This window comes from Xiphophorus couchianus, chromosome 4 (assembly GCF_001444195.1).
Source record: "Xiphophorus couchianus chromosome 4, X_couchianus-1.0, whole genome shotgun sequence".
In the NCBI taxonomy this organism is placed as follows: Eukaryota; Metazoa; Chordata; class Actinopteri; order Cyprinodontiformes; family Poeciliidae; genus Xiphophorus; species Xiphophorus couchianus.
Window position 1 is genome coordinate 31,603,615 of NC_040231.1, and position 20,293 is coordinate 31,623,907.

Consider the following 20,293-nt stretch of genomic DNA (forward strand, 5'->3'; position numbering starts at 1 on the left):
TAACGCTCACTGGGTCACAGTGGGGAGGATTCCTCGACAGCTGACCAAATCAGTCTTTATCTGCTTCATGCAGTAAGAATACCACATTTGAGTAATTATTTTTTTTTCTTTTTTTCTCTGTTAGGAAATGAAAAATAGGAAATAATAATTTTCAAAAAGCATTTCATTTCTAAAAGTACGGAGCCAAAGGGTTTGTAGAGAATCTATTAAACAGATTAAAATCCTTTAGAGTTGTGAGTGCATGGAGCCAAACAGAAACACAGACGATTTATTAATGACAGAATAGCAAATTCTAATTAAAATGAGCTCATACACACAGTTTAATTGTTATCCGTCAAGCGAACAATGCAGAGGGTGGAAAAGGCTTTTATGTGGTCCTGGATAATTGCTAATTAGTGGGAATGTGACTTTATTGTGGTCAGCATGAGCCTTCACATTCATTTCTACAACTGACAGGTGAATAGAAGGAATGCACTGATTTGAAAATTTGGTTTGATTCCAACATCTCATATTAACGTTGCTGTTATTGCTGATAGGTGACGTTATTAATATTTTCTTACCATTGTGGGCGTCGTGAGAAAACGACCACGCAGCTGACGGCGCGGCTCCGCCTCAGTTAAACATCCCACAATCCCACGCTGCATCAGTCACATGACCAAACAAATACATGACCAGCCCCCCCCTCCTGAATCACATATACACACAAAAGCAACAAGACGGAGAGTTTGGCTGATTTTACTTTCATTATTAGTGATGCGTGGACTGTGAACCCACAGGTCAGCTCTAACACAATGCAGTCACAGTGTGCACAAATACTATGTTTTTGCTTTTTATTATTATCATTATTATTATTGTTTTTTTTTTTTTTTACATCAAACAACAACAAATTATAAGAACAAAGATTGCCTGATCAATAGAATAGAAATGAAAGAAAAAAGTTTCTGAGGAAACCCAGCAGATGTGGGGAAAGTATCTTTTCTGTCTAAAAGTGATCTCATGTGCCGTTTCCTGATTTATCAGATTTCATGTTTGGTATAATGTTTGGTAAAATAATCTTTTGTTTTAAACACATGGTGACATTTTGGGCACACAGCATTTCCAGTGGTCTTAATCACTCGCAACCAAAGGAATTTATTGGTTCAGTTTTTATCAGCATGTACTTTTTTGTTGGCCTCTGGCCATTTAATCTGATCACTTAGCAAATGTAAAACCAGCCTCCCAAACTCTGCAATGATTTAAAGACAAATTTATTTCCCTTTTAATTTAAACAGTGTAGCTCGTATCTTAAAGGATATTTGACATTTAAACAGCACCAAGCAACAAACTAAATCTAAAATTAAAGCGCTCCAGAAAACTGCCAAGAAACGAAGTTGTCCTTGTGCAACTGTAAGTTTTACTGTTACAACACGACGATGTTTATAAAAATGTCAACACTAGAAAAATCCAATCCCAACAAACAGAAAAAAAAGAAGTTCTTCCAATAGTGTGTCCAAAAACAAGAAATCTAACAAGGGGGATGATTGCTTCTTGACGTAGGTTAGTTTGGAAAGTTTCCATTTGTGCAAAAGTGATGGATAAGGGAGAATATCTCAGAATAGACAGATTTTGTGGCACTAATATAATAGCTGTGCCATAAGGAAAGATCAAGGTTTTCTATTGATTAATTGGGATGAATCGATTATTGAAATAACTGTCAACTAATTTAGTATACGGATTTTAAAAAGACCATTTGCTGAAAGAACAGCAGCACACTCAATGCAGTAACCAAGTTAAAACTGTATAATATGTATCTGTTTTGTATTTAAACAAACTTTCTTTTTCTGTAAGTTTGTGCCACCCAAAACGTCAGGTGATGTTTTAGCTTCACTTGATTGAAATTCTATTTAAAAAAAACAAAAAACAGAACAAAAACAAACAAAAACCCATCATATTAAGCACGTTTTGTGATCGAATTATTAATTGATTATCAGAAAAGTAATCACCAGATCAGTCCTACACTGTGTTGATGTTCAGGCCAACAGAAGGGCCTGGGCTTATATATATATATATATATATATATATATATAAAGTACTATTAGAAACAATTTCAATAAGTTTTGCATGACATTTGTGAACTCCTCTTAACTTTGTGATTTGTAATGTCACTATGAGCCAGAGGGGGAACCCCTTCCTGCAAAACAAACAAACAAAATGTTCCAGGAGTGCTGATCTTAAACTCTGAAAACTGCACAGGTTGCAATAAGCAGAAGTTTAAATAAGCACAGAAGCACACAGAAAGAGCTGCGCCTGTGAGGAGCTGACCGCGCTGCACGCCTTGTATCCACAAATAGTCTCAGATTTATTAGTTAGACGCGCACACCGAGTTGACTCCGGTGTTGAACTCGGTGACAAAGAAGCAATATGAGAAGGAAACACATACAAGAAAAAAATAGATCTGGAATATTAAATTTGAGACTTCCTCACACACCCCGTGAAGACCAAACGCTGCCAAACATCAGCGGCTTAGAAACGCGTCCAAACCGGATTCACCGAACCCCCCTTTTTTTTCCCCCTGAATCCGTGAGCCCTCAGAAGGCGTTTCGAGATGATTGATTTTTACATTATTTTAATCCAGAGGGCTGACGGGTTATTGGAAAGAGGAGTGATGGATCTAGATGCGCAAGACTGGGCATTGATCACCGGGAGAGGGGAGGTCGGCTCGTTTTCTCCAGGATCCTTCTGAGACGCCAATAAACGCGCGTCAGCGGCGCACGCGCCTCTGCACGTGAAAGAGGGATTTTGTTTTCTTGAAAGTTTCCCCCTGTGCATCTCGCTCTAACTGATTAACCGACCGTGCGTAACTCAAACGTTTTCCTTGCCAGATCCTCAGGACTTGAGAACGAATAAATGGAATGTTGCGACTTATAAAAATGCTATTTAGAAGGTGAACGTGGAGCTGAGTATTCGCAGATTTTCCCTTCTGCCTGCATGAGATAGATGGGTCGCAAAGGAAGCGAACGGAGGTAAGCGCGCGCTCGTGTTGCAAGAAGCGCTTTTTTTTTTCCTGGAACGAGCACGGACAGACAGCGCTGCTGGTGAGGCAGCAGATTAAGGAGAGCAGGAGAGAAGGACGCACAACTCAAACGCGCATCTCTCACTTCCAGCTGGAGCATGCTGCCAGGAGATAGCAGCGCTCCAGTCTAGTCAAAGTTTTTGGATCACAGAAGGACGGAGGGAGCCTCCACATCCCCCCAAGGGATCTGGGAAGCAAGCATGGACGTCGGAGAGGCACCAGCGCTTTGAGCGGAGCGGAGCCAAAGAGACATCCAGACATGATTTGGGTCACGTTTTTACCCTTCTTGATGCCTTGCGTGGCCGCGAACAGGACGTCGGACCTTGTGCCGTTCTTTCACGGGCATGTGTTCGAGAACTCGTCTCCCGGCTCGCGGGTCAACGGGCTCAGCGTCCCGCTGAAGCGACTCAACTCGCGCCGGCTGTGCGGCACCGCGCAGCCCTGCTCCGCAGCAGCGCACTATAAACTTCTGGGAGACGGGAGCGAGGACTTCCGCGTCTTTGCGCACCACAAACGAGGGCATGTCCTTCTGAAAACGACCCAGACTCTGGACCGAGAGGAGCGGGCTGAGTACGCCCTGAGTCTGGGTCTGTGCTGCGGACAGTGCGCGGAAGGGGAGGACGCGTCCGAACTCGTGGCGTCCATCAAGGTGGACGTCCTGGACACCAACGACCACCAGCCCGTTTTCCCCAGCGCCAACATGAAGCTGGATCTGGACGATGCCACTGCGCTGCGCGCGGCGATCTGCTCACTGAGCGCGCGGGACGGCGACAGCGGCAAGAACGCGGAGCTCATCTACTTCGCCGAGCCCAAAAACGGAAGTTTCTACGCGGTGCCCAAAACGGGGGATATCCTCCTGGTCGACTCCATCCTCGGTCTGGAAGAGCCCATCAAGTTTCAAGTGTTTGCGCGGGACCGCGGCTGGCCACCCCGCACGAGTCAAGGTGTCTCCGTGGAAATAAACCCGCGGCAATGGCCCGCCGCGCGCTCCGCGACCCCCGGACCACGGCAGCAAGTTGAAGCGCAAGCGCGGAAGTCCCGATCGGTCACGGAGGAGGAAACGCCGGTTCTCATCAGCGTGTCCGAGGACGCGGGGATCGGTTCTGTCGTGGTGAACCTGAACCCGGTGAGGTTCCAGTCGGCCGCCTTCGAGCTGGTGGAGCCGGAGCTGGAGAGCTCCCCGGTCAGCGTGAACCGGGACGGCGGGGATGTAGTCATCATGCGGAGGCTGGACCGGGAGACCGAACCTCTGGTGGAGATCACCGTCAGGGTGCAGGACAAGAGAGGTGAGCAGAGGCGCTCACACACGTGTGTGCGAGAAATAGAGAGAGAGAGAGAGAGAGAGGCAGCAGAGCGTGGTGGTTTGCAGTGCGCTTTTCTGGAGTAGAAAATTTGTGCAATAAAAAAGATTTACAAAACCTTTTAAAATAAACTCCATAAACAGAGTTTTATACATGTAAAGTACTTGGTTTTTACTGGCTTTGTTTTCTTTCTTTCTTTTGCGTTTTGGGCGCATATTTGCGCAAATATACAGCTAGAACTATGTTGGCAAGTAAAAAAAAAAAATCTAAATTGTCTTACGTATTATCTTTAACATGTTATTAACAATATATTAATAAATGTAAAGCTGATTAGCCGCGTGATTAGTGGCTTGAATTACAACCATTGCCAAACAAAGGACAATACACAGAATTTTAAACATTATTATTACTGAATATTCTTGTCATCTCAGCTTAGGCAGACATTGCGGTGGGTTTCGTTGTCTTGAAGCGTGGCTGGCCCAAGTTATAAGCGAGCTCTGTGAATTCACATGCGATATGTTCACAGATACATCACCTACACACATTAAAGGAAAGTTTTATTGTTTTAAAGTCATACTAAATGTCATTCCACAGAGCTATTTTTAGAATACCTGTTACCTGTGTCTAAGTAGCTGATGTTCCCATCGGCACTGTATCAAATCAATGTGGAGTATTTCTTCTTGTTGCTATAACTGTTGTGATGGTGGGAAAGTATTGAATCCTCTCCAGCTTAGTTTAAATAGGTGACAAGAGATAAAGTTTATGAAGAGGTTAGAAAAACCTGCGTTTTATTTTGGTAGTTCACTACCGGTTATCGGCATGGAGATTTGCATATTACCTAAAAATTTATCTCTGTGTTAACCCTCTATGGCATGGTGTTGCCCACAGGCAACAAACCACATATCTATACCTCACGTTCCTCCTTTATTTTATTTTTTGGGGGGCGTGATTTAAAGTGCCACCAGACATATTTTTGTCCAAATAAAAGAGGTATTGAGGTCCAGGTGACCTTTTACTTGGAAGGTCACCTGCTTTTTATTGAGCAGAGATGCATGGTACACCTTGCCTCCTACTTGTAAGTTACAGATCACTTTTCTTCATGGTTAAATTTTGGGTAACTCTAACAAAAAATATTTACATGTCTGTGAGTATGTAAAGAAGCATTGTAGGTCATTTAAATACATTTTTTAATATAATTTATATGCTAAAACTGTGTTTTGTTGTTTGTTGCCTCAGGGCAACATTGCGCAGTAGGGGTCATTTTGTTCAGACAATATTATTCTAGTGCGTTGATATGCAGTTGATTACAAAATAATTATCACAGCCAATTTTTTAACTGTATTATTGACTAACAGCAACAGGAGATGGATGCAAGCTCATTTCATGGACAAAAAGTGCGTGGTTCATAAGCTGGGGTCATTCTCGATGAAAACAAGAGGATCCACTCTACCACCATTATTTCATTGTTTGTTTATCCTCAAAACTAACTTCAGTCCAAAAGGGCAATAAGCTGGTCATTAATGAATAAATGGCCCTATTCCAAGGCAGGCAAAGACTGAAGCAATATCTGCCAAAACCAAAAATATGGGGCTGCAGGGTACTTCATATGGCTGGTGCAGATTGTGTTCCTTACAACTTTAAAACTTACACAGGGCGAGTCGTGCCATCACCAAATCTACCAGACATGGGAGCTGGTGGACATGTTGTCCTTTGCTTGGCTCAAATTCTACAAAGGAATCAGAATTACAAACTCTTTAAAAGAGAACCTGCAGTCCTAACTCCAGTCACTGATGTGAATCTGGTCGCTACAACCCATGGATAATCAGATAAACAGATGGTGATTCACAAGTATGTCAATAATCAAGTACCAGAAATGTGATATACACTCTTTTTCACATCAGCAAGCAATTCCTACCTGATGTTTTACACATAATAGGGAAAAAAACTGATGGCAACATCCTTAGTGAGTCTAACTCTGCCAAACATACACGTACAAACACACAAATGCTCATTTTAGTAGTTTTCTTAAATGTACCATTCGTTAATGAAAGTTTGTTTATTTTATATTTGGTGAATTGGAACCATGTCTGATTTATTTTTGTCAACAATTTTTTTTTTTTTTATGAATATAGTTTTTGTTTGATTTGTATTTAATTTCTCATAATCACTGTAGAAAACCTTGGTGTTTTAGCCCCCTTGTAGCACAATGTTGCCCTGAGGCAACAAACCCAAATCTGGTTCCGGGAGGCGTCAGGGTCTGATTTTATGATTGATATGTAACTAGGGACCACTAAGCTCCCAAAGAATGCAGGAAAAATATTTTTTCCCCAAAAAACCTAAAAGTCATGCCATAGAGGGTGTTAAATGTGTAGCTTCAATACAATATTTGGATTGATAAGAAAATATTCAGTTTCACATAAACAGCTTCAGATTTAGCGCGCTAATTAAATGTATGGTTGCAGCTAAGTATTTAGCTTGCAGACCAAATATTTACCGTCAACGATTTCTTGCTGAATAAACACTTAGTTTGAAACTCACATTTATAAATGTATGAAAAACATACAAATCCAAGTGAAAATTTGACTTTGAAAAATGAATCCCCATTTTTTTCTCTTTTATGACAGACTATATTTACCCCCAAATTATTGCTGTTAAATTTGGACTCTGTAACTTTACAAATGGACCCCATATGAGCCAACACTTTCCCCCTGTCTTAATATCAATCTCTGTATATATGAAGCATGTGGAAGTCAACGTTTTAGTCAGTGATGCTGTGGTGAATGGTGGGCTGAACTGGGAGAACCCAAATAAAATTCTCCTTAGGGGACCCCATATAACCTGCAGGTCAGTGTTTGTTGCGTTTCTAAATATGATTAATGAGAAAACTAGTCAGTGGACAGTCAACAACCTGAGGTCTGAATCATGGAGATTTAAAAAAAGCGTGTCAGGTCTACTGCTAAGAGCCACACATTCCAGCTTGTTGTGGGTTAAGCGGTGTCAGAGTGTCCCAAAGCGGCAGCAGTAGAGCTTAAAGTGAGCGACATTCATCAACGCCGGCGATGATGATTCATGCGCCTTGATAGATTAGGGCAGAGGGAATGTGCCTGCTGCTGCTGCTGACAGGGGCAACAGATGCTGGGATGTCAGGGGAGACGCACGGCGCGTAACGGCCATCCCAGCAGCAGCTTCATTATCACCTGTACATCCGCAGCGAGAGCAGACACACGCTGCGACCTGCCAGTCGTGAAAACTTATCGTGACCGTTTCTCCGTTGGCTGCAGTTATCTGAGACTTCCCTTGTAACAGTTAGCAGCCCTCGCCTGGATTCACACAATCAATGCAAACTATTGGGTTTGGCAATGTGGGTTATCCCGGATCCTGATTCTGGGACAGGCCCGGCCCAACAGGATGGATTGTCTGAATCACTTGAATGAACTTCACCGTATAGATCCAGTGTGGCCCGCTGAGACCCGTACCAGAATTAGAGCTGGTTTGTTGCTTTTAATTATGAGGAGGCACTCAGCTGAGAGTTTTGACATCTGTTTTTACAAGGACACGTTGTTATGGGCCGGTATCCAGACTTTTTGTAATTATAACAAGTGCTCCAAAATCTGCCATATGATGAAATATGTTGTAGCTGATGGGTGTGTGTGTGTGTGTTTTCTTTAAATAAACTATCGTTTTATCAAAAGTCACTCTTTTTCTGTCAATAATAATAACAACAATAATAATTACTCTAAAAGACTAACAAGTTGTTTCATGTTTCTCTAATAATTTACAGAAATCCAATCCAATTTGAGTTCGTTAGTGTTTACACCTAACTCTATGGTGACCATAAGATATCAGGCTTTTCCTACTTAATACTCTTGACTTGTGTATTGAGTCAAAATAGACATTTGTTGGTAGCAAAACCATACTGAGTAGTTTACCGAAATGCTAGGCTAGGCTTAAGCTAGTATCTTTCTCCTCTGCTTTCATAAAACTCATTCTTAACCCCCCTGCGGTCATCAGAGACGGGGTCATTTAAACACCACAAGTTTTTTACTCTGTGTGCGGTCCAGTCGTACTGATCCTGTGTGTGGTTTTCCGAGGTTATTTTGTGTGTTGTTTCGGGAACTGACGGTCTGACGGGACAATTTCCCACTTCATTGCTGTCTGACCAGGACTGTGGCAGCTAGAATCTTTCAGTTTGGGGATATGTTCCTGAAGTAAAGAAAAGTGGACTGCTTCCCCAAGGTCAGAAGTTTCCTTTTGACTTTTCAGAGGGCTGTACTGCTCTGCTGTTCGTCATCTGACGCATTGAAATCAGCTCTTATTGACAGAGTCGCAAGAGAAAAATTGCGTCACTTTGTTCACAAGGAGGCGTTCTCCTCCCCTTATGGACACCAGTCCAGAGTCAAACTATTTGCACACAGCTCTGTGCAGTGTGTTGTGTGATTGGTCATAAGTTTGTGTAATGTAGAAATGCGCCCGGACAGCAGTGTTCGTATTTTACTTCTGACGCACTTCCACTCCATGGCTTTTGTATTGGCAGGCGACATAAAACCTTTTGAGGAACGTTTATCAGAAGCGGTGAGAAATTACGCGTGTTTGTACGTGTTTGTCAGACTGATGGATGCTTAACTAAGTACTAAGAGGAATTTAGGGCTTTTTTGGACTAAGGGACAAAACTGGGGTTCCAGGAAGAAAACCCAAACACATGATGAAAACTTGCAAGGAGATATGAAATTGCAACCTTTGCCTAATATAGTGCGTTTCCATTGGCCATGTAATTGTTTCATAAATAAATTTGCTGAATGGAAACAAACAAAAACAAAAAATCTACTTGGTTTCTAATAAAAATATTTTGGCTGTATATCAGGTGTTTTTTTTTGGCCATATCACAAATGGTTTATTTGCAAAACGTCAGTGGAAACACTTTTTTTTATTTTTTATTACACGAGTAACATGATCATCAACCAGATGTTGCTGCTGGAGCAAACCACGAAGAAGAAGACGATGAGAAGTAGTTTGAGAGATATGATGTGGCATGTTTTCTAATGACATCACGTGAACATGCCTGATTTTAATTGCATTTCTTCTTTAGTGGGAACACTGCAAGAGTTCCCACTAAACAATAGCGGAATATCGACAAAGATCAAAGATTCGCACACATTCGTAATGGAAACGCAGCTACAGAGACTCTACTTACCACTTCAATAGTCTGCGACCACAAAGTCTTTGTCCCTGCAGTTTGCTTCACCAACATTCTGCTCACTTTTCTGTTTCTGTTCTAAATGCAGCTATTGTCTGAATCGTGTTTCAGATTTCAATGTAAACACCCAGACATGAGCCTGAATATGCCTGAAGATGTTAAACCCAACGTGTTTAGTGCCAGGAAAGTTTGCCCTGATGATGCATTGCTGTTTGTATTTTAGTATAAATGAGATACACCATGATGTGTGAAATGGCTTAGTGACTTTCAGCATTACACACACGTCACATATTGTTCTTATCTGTCTAAATCCTCTTCTGACCGGTGCTCATCTCATTCGGTTCATTCGGGTCACTCATTCAATCTTCGCTGTGTCCCGCCTTGCTCCTGTATCTGAATTTTGATGCGTTTTCCACAAGATGCAGGTCAATACAGACTTTTGCGAGGAGGATCAGTGAAAATGGAGCCTTAGCAGCTTTTAAAAGAGCCGAAAAGCCTAACTGTTTAGGAGTTTGATGTGCCGTGTGGAGCAGAGGGGGCTTGGGACAGAATGCGCTTCTGCGACCTCACTTTTTTATTTTTCAAAGTTTCATGCTAAACGATTGCGAGTTTTCATTTTCAGGCTTAGAAGGTGGACAGCAGGGGGGTGGGGGGTGGGGGGGCAGGTCAGACTGAGATTGGCGTCTCAGGCGCTAGGAACGGAGCATCCGTTGGGTTGTTGATGGCTCACTAGAGAAGTCTCTTAATCCACGTGGAGTGGAGAGTCCTGCCGGAGCCTTGACCTCCCTCCATCTGCTCCCATTATCCCTGTAATCCCATCTCATTCTCTCCGTCTGCCTCTCTGTTGCACTTTCTCCCTTCGCTCGCATTTTTATTTTTGCTCCCACTTTAGGGATTTTGATACGAGTGGAAGCACAATTGAAGAGTGTAGCAGGGAACACTTCCGATCTGATTCTTGGAGGGATAAAGTTGTGTGTGTGTGTTTCAGGCTGGATGTGTGTGATCTGTCAGGACATTAGATAACTTCCTCCTCTCTGAGTTTGTTGCCTGTTTGTGTCGAAGCTGTCCTATATAACTCAGATTATTGTTAACCAAACATCACGGCTCTCGCTCATTCTGACTCCTCTTTGCTGTGTGTTCACGCGGGCCTGGCGCGGTTAAGATTAGGGTATATCTCCTGGGGACCAAATGGAAGTCGTTGCCACGGCAAAAGCGAGCTTTCCATGGTTCTAACAGGGATTGTTTTTAATGCACATCTGTTCTATCTTTAAGACAGAATAATAACACTATCTGCACTTTCATTGCTGCAGCATGGACCCGAGTGTGTTTATGCACACAGGATTTGGGTTTGATATCTCCAGTTGTTTAATGCCGTGCCAGCCACAGTAAGAGCATCAAGCGAGTGCCCCATTAATTTCCCCCAAAGCTTGTTCCTCCCCCTTTAAAACAGCCAAGATGAGGCTGTTCTTTGACCGCAGTAACTCCTGCTGGCGTGGTGATTAAGGAAATGATTCATTTGGTTAATTAGTTGAGTGATTAATTTATTAGGTTACAGGAGGATCTTTTTTTTTTCTCCCCTCTCGTCTTTCAAGCTTTTGAGGAAGAGGAGTGACTTGCAGAAGGTTTTTTCTTTCTCTCCTGTGTAATCTCTTAATTTCTTCTTCTGTCTCAATTAAGGTATGACCATCTGTCATCTTCACATTATCCAGCCAGCCCTGCATCAAGTAGATAAAAGTTTAGTATTGTAGGCCTTTTAGCTAATGATTATAATGCACTTCCGTTGTTGTAAGCACTGTTCTGGCATCGGCTGCTCTGGACTGAATGCCTGCGTTGTTAGTCGAAAGTCGACACACCCCATTAATATGTCAGAGTTTTGTGATGTTAACTTCAAAAATGCTACACCAACCTCAGCTGCTGAGCTAAGCTAAAAGAAACAACATAGATTTTCCGGACATGAAAATCCGGTGTTCTGTGTTGGTTTTGACATATGACTGGACTCAATAAAATCCTTTCCTCATTGTCTTTCAAGCAGAGATTTTCAGTCAAAGCTCTCTGGTATTTCATGCTCTGTTTATGAATTCATCCTCCTTGAAAGAAAGTCGAGTTCCATCTAAAGAAAATGAAAAACAAGGACCAGTTCAGTTCAGTTTTACTCCACTGTGGTAAATTATCAACATTTTGCACACAACCACAATGGTGACGATCGGTATTTGATACACCTCTTAGTTTTTTGATTTTTTTACTGTTTCCATTTTTACAAAGAATGAAGAGGTCATTCATTCTCATCCGGGACAGCCGTGACCTAAAAAGAGAACTTTTTTATAGTAAAACCGTACATGTACATTATAAATAATGCAAATCTGTAATGTCAAGAAACGCTGAGATTGACTAGACTAAGTAGATTAGATGTCATGTATGAACTCAATAAAGTGCACATTTCTGTAACTTGTACAGTTAATATAAAATAATAATAAAAAAATTGATTGCTTCGCATTGGTACTCAGAAAAAAACCCGACATTTGAACAGGTTTATATCTTAAGAAAATGAGTGTACATATTCAAAAGAGAGGCCCTGACTGGTTGATGCTCAGGATGAAAGGTTTTTCAGTCCGGTGTTTTGGAACGCAGCTGTGGTTTGGCAGCAATATGCTCAGCTTTTTTGATTGATTACAACTGGATGAAAAAATATATACTGCAGAAATAGTCTTCATGTCCAGATAACAGGACTCTGTAACTCTTTACAAGGTTGTAACTGACCAGGCATGTAGAAAACATGTCAGCTGGGATCATTTGTGTGTGACTGGATTGAATTAACATTTTAGTAAGGTGCCCCGAGATGACGTGTTGTGTTTTGGCGCTATGTAAATATATAATTAATGTGCTGACTGTTACTCAGCCAGTCCATTAAGATCTGCAAGGACTCTCTTTTCTGTACACTCATCTCTAAAATCAGACTTGTGAAGGGATTCGTTTCATAACAGGGTGATTCCATATTTTCTCTCCTCTTAACTAGATGTGCTGTAAATGCTGTACAACAGTCATTTCTTTTTTTGTCTTTCTTTCTCTGAGTGGTCAACTTCTAAATAAACCATTGCTTTTGCATGTACTTTTCCTCTTTAATACAAACAAGTGATTGAACATTCTCAGAGTGTAAGATAATCCATATTTTTTCTGGGCCACTTTTCTGATTTATGTTTTCTAAGAGAAGAAAAAAAAAAGCTGAGAGCTGCACAGAAGCAAGTGAAGTGTTACAGGAACGGCGATGTTGGCAACTTTTTCATACCAGGCGAAGATGTTTCAGGGAGTTTTAAGGATTACATTTTTATGGGCAATACATTGTCCCAGAAATGATTGCAGTAAGTGATAATTGTGACCATTGTGAACTAATAGGATAAAAATATCATAATGACCCCAGGACACCCTTTAAAGATCATTAAACTACTGTCTAAAGAACATTCACCTCTGGAACTGGAAAACTTTTGAAATAAACAAAACAACTGAACAAACCAAAAACAAATAAAATGGGTTATGAATTATCTGTAAGCAACCCTGCCCTACAAAATATATTAATTAACAGACTCAGACAATAAACCAGTTAGAACTTTGGTAAAAAAGAAAAAAAAAAAAGACCTAAAGTGTCAACTTACTACTGAGTGCTGGGTGTCAAATGCTGGCAGCATTTTTTGAAATGCTGGCTTTTCATTGACACTGAGGGAAGCGTCTCTTTAGTGATTAATCAAACTGTCTTTGTTCTCACCATTTTGCACCGGCAGTTACTGTATCTTGTTGATTAAACACCCCAGTGAGTTTGGACTGATGGAGACAACCCATCGGTTCTATTGACTTTTTTTGATTAACTAATAATTAATAAGCAAAATGTGCTTATTAATTTTTTTATTTTATTTTATCTTTTTTACAAAATATGATCCAAGTGAAGCTAAAAATAGCATATTTACAGACAAAGAAAGTTTTTTTAAAAATCAAAATGCATATTTTTGTGTACCGTTTTGGGCATAAAAAAACATAACGAACGAAGCAGGTTCCCAGCTATGAAAAGAAACGTAATAATAAACAGATCAGCTCTGCACCGTGTTGATGTTCAGTCCGGCAAACTGATATTGATATCAGTCTGTGGAAAGCTCAGAGTGGGCTGAGCTTTTCACATGTTGATGTTAAATGTATTTTTTAGTTGCAGGGGCATCCTTTATCACAAATGATCATGGGTACAGTAGATGAATTGCTATGTTTTTTAATTTTAGGCAATAAAATGACTCCTTTTGTAATTAATGTTTATGTATTTTTCATATTGCATAAGATTAGTTAAATTGATTAAGCGAAAAACCTGAAGAATGTACCATTTTTAAATCAGATTAATCAATGAATTTGTTTTTCAAACTTTATTTATAGATTTTTAATTTGAACATACAAAACACACACTGACACAGACCACAACACGACCATCACAAGGAAAAATAAAAGCAAAGGCAAAAAAAGGGTACATAAAGCATTAAATAAAAAACAATAAAAATGTTGAATAACAGATGCTTAAAGTGCAATTATGGCTAGTATGAAGTACAGACAGCTTAAAATCATGTCTTACAAGAAAAAAAAAAGCATAATGATGTAAGATGGAAAAGTACATAAACCAACAAAGAACAATTTCAATACACTAAATACAAACAGTTGGGCAATTAATTGTTATGATGTTCAATGGATTAAAATAATTGTTATGCACTGAATATGCATGACTAAAATTTTGTGATCTAAAAATATATACTGACCATTTTTAAAATGTTCTTCGACTGAATTATTATTTTTTTATTGTTCGTTTAATCTGTCAGAAATGTGAGCCACTCAGACCGGTCTGTCGTGCGGAGCCAGTCTGGAAGCTGCGGATTTACATAGATGAAGAGAAACAGCTGCTTTTAATCAAGACAACAGTTTGTTGTGTAACAGTTTTCTATCTCTTTATATCTATAGCCGCTGAACTAAACTCAGAACCTAAGTGTCTCCTAACACAACAAACAACTAAGATGTGTCCTTAGTGTTTTCTGTTTGGGAACTGCAAGGTGACACACACACACACACACACCCCCACACACACACCCATACGCCCACACACACCCACACACACCCACACACACACACTGTGGACTGAGAAACAACATGCTTTGCAGGTGACCAAACTACTGCACAACATCATGACAGATGGCAGTGAGAGCAGACTGACATCTGAATATGTTGCTGGTCTTTTGTGTGAGTTGAGGCAGTCCTTTTCTTTTAGAAGAGCATTAGTGGCTCATACTGTGCCCATGTATGCATTCTCAGTGCTTAATAACCTGCATCAACACAAAGAAGCTGCATGTATTTTTGGCTCTGGCACAGAATCCAGTGTTTTATCCACAGGAGCTGTGGTTTTACCAAGGACTTTCACTCCAACTACACTGCAGCTCACAGCGGTCTGTCATTTACTCTGTAAATGCTTTTCTCTCCCTTTTTTGTTTTACGTGTTTGCTGTGTGCCAAATGATTGTTGTTTTTGTTGAATCACAGTTCTGTTTTCTTTTTATCATTTTTATTATTATTAGTTTTCCACCCAAGTTGGAAATCTGCTCTTCATATTCCCCGTGTGTTTCTAAAATCACATGCAAGAGGTAGATCTACATTTACCCGACTCACTTGTTAACACAGGAAGAAAACAATCTGTTGCTTACTCCTCGTCTTCTAGCACTTTGCAGAAATTCCTATTCTCGGCATCACATGCTCCAAAATGTGCTATGGAATTGCTTGTTGCTCTCTGATTGAAGGGCTGGCAGAAAATTTAACATATAAATTACTAGCAGAACACATGGGAGAGCGTCATTAAATGTAGCATTCCATTTTGTACCAAGGAGACAGAATTTCCTACTGGGAAAGATCTAACTTGGAGAAGAGTTCACAGTTGCTGCATCCTCCCCGTTAAATCTAATATGGCTGCCTTCCATCTTAAAGGCAGTGATTAATGGAGTAATAAACTGCTAACCTCAAGGTGATGAACATATGCCACTATAACTTATTAATGCATATTCCGGATGAACTGCATGGAACACAATGGAATAACTTTGCTCCCATCAGTGGTAGGAGTTATGAAAAGTGATGTCTAAGTTAGCTAATTGCATATTAATATGTAATTAATATGTGTCTATACTTAAATTTGAATCTTTTTGATAACAACAAGCAAAAAACAATTAAACAAACAAACAAAAAAACAAACAAATAACAATCAAAACACAAAATAAAACAAACAAACTGCAAGCAGTTATCAATGGTTCCAAGCCCAACCCAGTAAGCCTGGCCCCGGCCCCGGCCCCCGGCCCCCGGCCCCCGGCCCCCGGCCTCCGGCCCACGGCCCCCGGCCCCCGGCCCCTGGCCCTATGTGTACAGTGTCCTCCCCTCTTCCGGTCAGCCTGGTGTTTCCTGATTTCTTTGCACTGAGTTGGGAATTAATTTTCAATATAAATACATATAAATACAGTCTGTATAGAGTTAAACAATATGAAGTTACCATACTAACATAAACTCTGTATAAACTGCCACTTTTCCAATCACCAAAACAATATTGAACTTTTTTAAGAATTCTGCTTTAAAAGTGCTTCTAAAAAAATACCATGATTCTGATGACTGTGAGGAGTTGAAGTTTCCATGTGGCTGCATCCTCTTTACTTATGTCATGGCAAAAATCAAAGTTGAAGAGATTAAATGGATCAAAACCTTGTCCTGGACATTGACGCGTGAACTAAACTAAAAAGGGCAGTTAGAACTGTTGAACTTTATTGTATGGGTGTACTTCATAAAGCTGAAGAGTTAGACTGACATGTGCAGTAAATGAAGCTGAAGCTCAAATACGGAGAGAAGCATGAGGACTAGATGGGAAGCGCCAGGGAGAGCCTCAGTAATCAGAAGAGCTGAAGTGCCGACAGGACTAACTTGCTTTGGTCAAGTGAAGTAATAGATATTTATCTAAAAGTGATGACACAGTGTCTAATAGTCCTATAACACACGCTTCATCTTTTTTTTTTGTTATTAGTCATTATATATCTATTCTTATTGTAGTGTCATTTCCTGTTCCCCGTCTGTCTGCCTGGATTAATAAAACAAACACGCAGAAAGGATTTCTAAAAAGATTTGTCACTCCCTCATCTGTCTTTGTCAAAAACTCTGCAAGTGTTTAGCGTCGTTTCTCCTTCCCTAACAAAGCAATTTCTTACACCGATCTGGACAATATGCCTCCAAATTTGAATGAACTACACATCGTGAAGCCACCTTTTCTCAGCTTGATCTATGTGCCTTACACCTAGCATGTGTATACAGGCCCTTTGTGGATTTTTCTGGGACCTTTATTGTGAAAATTATTTGAGGTATCGTGTTTCTGGGTGTTTTCTTGACCAAAATGCAGAACCCAATACAGGACGCCGAATGAACAGTAAGAGAAAGATTTATTTGACAAATAAACAAGATTGTAAACACTGATGGTTGATTTGGGTCTCTTGGTTCAGGACTCCCTGGAAAGGGGAAAAGTAGTTAGCAAGAGGTGTGAATGTGGATATGAGTCTTGCAAGGAAGTGCATTGGGGAGGTTTGCTTCTATAGAGAGGAGATTGAGCCAAGAGATGGGTGGAGGATGCTGTGAGAGATGTTCAGTGAGGTCAGAGTTTTCAGATGATCTTCCAGATGATGTGAGGTCTTGCAGTGCGAGATCTGAATGGTTGCAGTCAGAGGGGAATTGGGCAGTGGCAGCTGAGATTGGAGGATGGAGAATGCTCTGGTGAACAGGAGTCTACATGTGTGGAAGGCAGAGGGGTATTAATGGAAGATAGAAGTTCAGAGGCAAGAAATGACTGAAGGCTCTTAGATCTAGGAAACTCAAGATGGCTTCATGCTTGACTCTACCAAGAAGGCTGATCATCTACTAAAGGCTGACTGTCTGACAGTGCTTTATAATCATCTTACTGCCCACAGGTGCGGCAGGTTATCACAACATCTCCAACAACGATCTCACACTCACACCATCACACCAGGATCCTGACACGAGGCCCCTATCTGGGTCTTACTTTGGTTCCAGATGAAAAACAGATCAATTTGGCAATACCTCCAGTCCTGTATGATTCCCTTTAGTTACCTCGGCCTGTATCAATCCTGAATAGGCAAGTTACAGATTGTTATGTAGCTTCTGGTTTTCATTCCATTTGGAACCGTCTGTCAGCCAGCGTCTTATTTGAGATGGGCAATATAAATGTGAAGTTTTGTCACAATATTTTGTAATACTACTGTGATAACAATAAAAGTGATGATAAGAACTGTTTATTACTATCTGTATATGACACAAATACTTCTCTGGAAAAACACACTATTTGCAATATACTTTTTCAGGACAACAAACTACATAAAGTTGTCTCATTTGTTTCCCCAAAATTCACACACTAACTGCATTTAATGTAATCAAATTTAGAAATATATTGAAACACCTTTATTGAACAAGCAGTGGATAAAAATAGTAAAAATAAAATTCCTGACAATACGGAAGATGTAGGGGTTTTTAAACCATTACGTATTACTTTATTTATTGTGATAATGATAAAGTAAAATCTTATAAGAATTTTTTTTAATGATAAATCATGCAATAAATGCCCACCCTTATGTCCTATCAATATGGACCAATATGTAAATTTTACTTGGGTTAAAGGTGAACTAAACTAAAACAACACGTCTGACTTTTCCTGTAACTTCAGGATGGGACATTATCGTCCAGTTTCATTACACAGTTTTATTTGTGGTTGTAATATGTGACCTGCTGTTCTTTAATAATGAAAGCTAAGTACAAATTCTTTTTAAAATAAATTCTCATTTAATTTCAACATAAGTAGTTCAGTTTCCCAACTGTTAAAAAAATATCCCATCTTAAATTGCCTGAATGAAGTCTGAAGAACTTCCATGCTGTATCAAAAGAAACTTTAAAGTTTTAAAAAGCATAGACACTCATCTCACAAAACAAGTCTACATAATAGACTAATCCTTTATCTGTGTTATTATTATTTTATGCGCCTCGTATCTGCTAAACCACAAAGACGGGGAAGGAAACACAATGTTTCAAAAATAGGGATTTGAATTAGTCACCGCAGCTCAAGCAGATTATGACCTAAAACATCAGCATTTGTTTCGTCAGAATGCTCATTCTACATATGCTCTCTGCAGAAAAAGAAAAGATTCAGAATCTACTTCATCATCCAGAAGATATCTTAGTCTGATATGTAACTTGGCCCAAATGCAGAACCTTAATTGGCATGCAAGTGATTCAGTTTACAAGAAGATGGCACATCCAAGAGTACAAAAGTTGTGCCATCATGAGCCAGATGGGTTATTCAAACGTTTTTTAAGGCTTTATGTTGTTTAAGACAGAACACACTAAGAAAGCATCATCAGATTTTTCATAATGTGCTTCAGCACGCAATGCCATCTGTGCCTGTCATCCAGAATCAGGTATTGGATTCTTTACAACATTTTCAGTATGACAGGATGTGAGTGGGTGCCCCCATGTACTGGCCAGGTGGTTGTATCAGGCCACTGCCCAACAGACCACATGCAAACCCAGAATGTGACTCATACCAAACTCAGTCATGCTGTGTAAGGACTCATTCATACCGCCCTGTCTGCTCCACCGCCCGCTCGGCTGCACAGCTTGTGGGACATAAATTTCTTCTTCTGTATTTGAAGTTATTGATGGCACCATTAGGCCTGTCACAATAAACAATAAATCAATTAATCACATGATAAATTAAAGCGAGCTCAATAACTTCTATTTGCATGATTTGTCGTTTTTCTCTCTCTACCAAAAACTGGAAAGTCTGGTGTTTTGGTCAACCAGCCCTTTTTTTTGGAGGACAATTTTGTTTATAAAGACTTAAAAATGTATTTTATTTGTTTTGTTTTCTGTTGTTTTTGTTCATTTATTTTGGATATTTAAAATGTCTTCCAGTTCCAGTGTCAAATGTTAAATGTTGGTCAAAATTTAAAGTTTAAAAACAAAAACAAAATACAAAAAAATATGTTTTAAAGAAACTCGTTTGCCTCTAAATCAGTATCAGATTTTCATCTTGTGTTGGCACACGGCTTTCTGTAGTGATGCTGTGGGCAATCCCTTCCTTGCAGAAGCTTATCTGATGACTATCTAAACGGCGAGCTATTGCTGAAAGTCTAAACCTTTCAGATATGAACTGACAAGCATGATACCAGATAGATTTGTCGAGTATGAGACAAAGATAACAAATTTTATACCTCGAAATAGTTTTAGATTTCACAAAATCCCAGACCAAAGCTGACAGAAGTTGAGCCAGGTCCTAGCAGCATAAATGACTCATGCTCAGTTGCCGTTGACAAAAGAGAAATCCTGCAACCACTAAAATGTGAACTAAGATGTGATGCAATTTGTCTACATTTCGTGAAGAAAGAAGTTGTGTTCAGTTTCTTCTTCAATGGTTTTCACGTTTCTTCCTTCAGTGGTTCTTGGTGCAGCGACATCACAGGCGAAGGTTTGGATTTTTAAAGGGTTTGGTTCGTTTGGTACAGTTCAGTGTGAAAGTGAACCGCACCAAGCTGAAAATGGAACAAATGTGACATGTTTGGACCGAGTTTACTGAACTCGGTTCAATAGAACTCCCAAAAGGGAGATTAATATTACAGGTAAAAGAAGAAAAGAACAACAGTGTTCTTTA

The 20,293-nt window shown here is 40.1% G+C and overlaps 1 protein-coding gene across 1 annotated transcript in view; it reads left to right on the forward strand.

Annotated features, from left to right (window-relative positions):
• Window positions 1-2,610: 2,610 nt before the first annotated feature.
• Window positions 2,611-20,293, forward strand: part of LOC114143237 (neural-cadherin) — a 316,981-nt gene continuing 299,298 nt past the window's right edge. Inside the window, exon 1 of the mRNA XM_028015094.1 lies at window positions 2,611-4,338. Coding sequence (XP_027870895.1) covers window positions 3,312-4,338 — 1,027 coding nt within the window. The 5' untranslated portion in view covers window positions 2,611-3,311. The remainder of the gene's footprint in view (window positions 4,339-20,293) is intronic.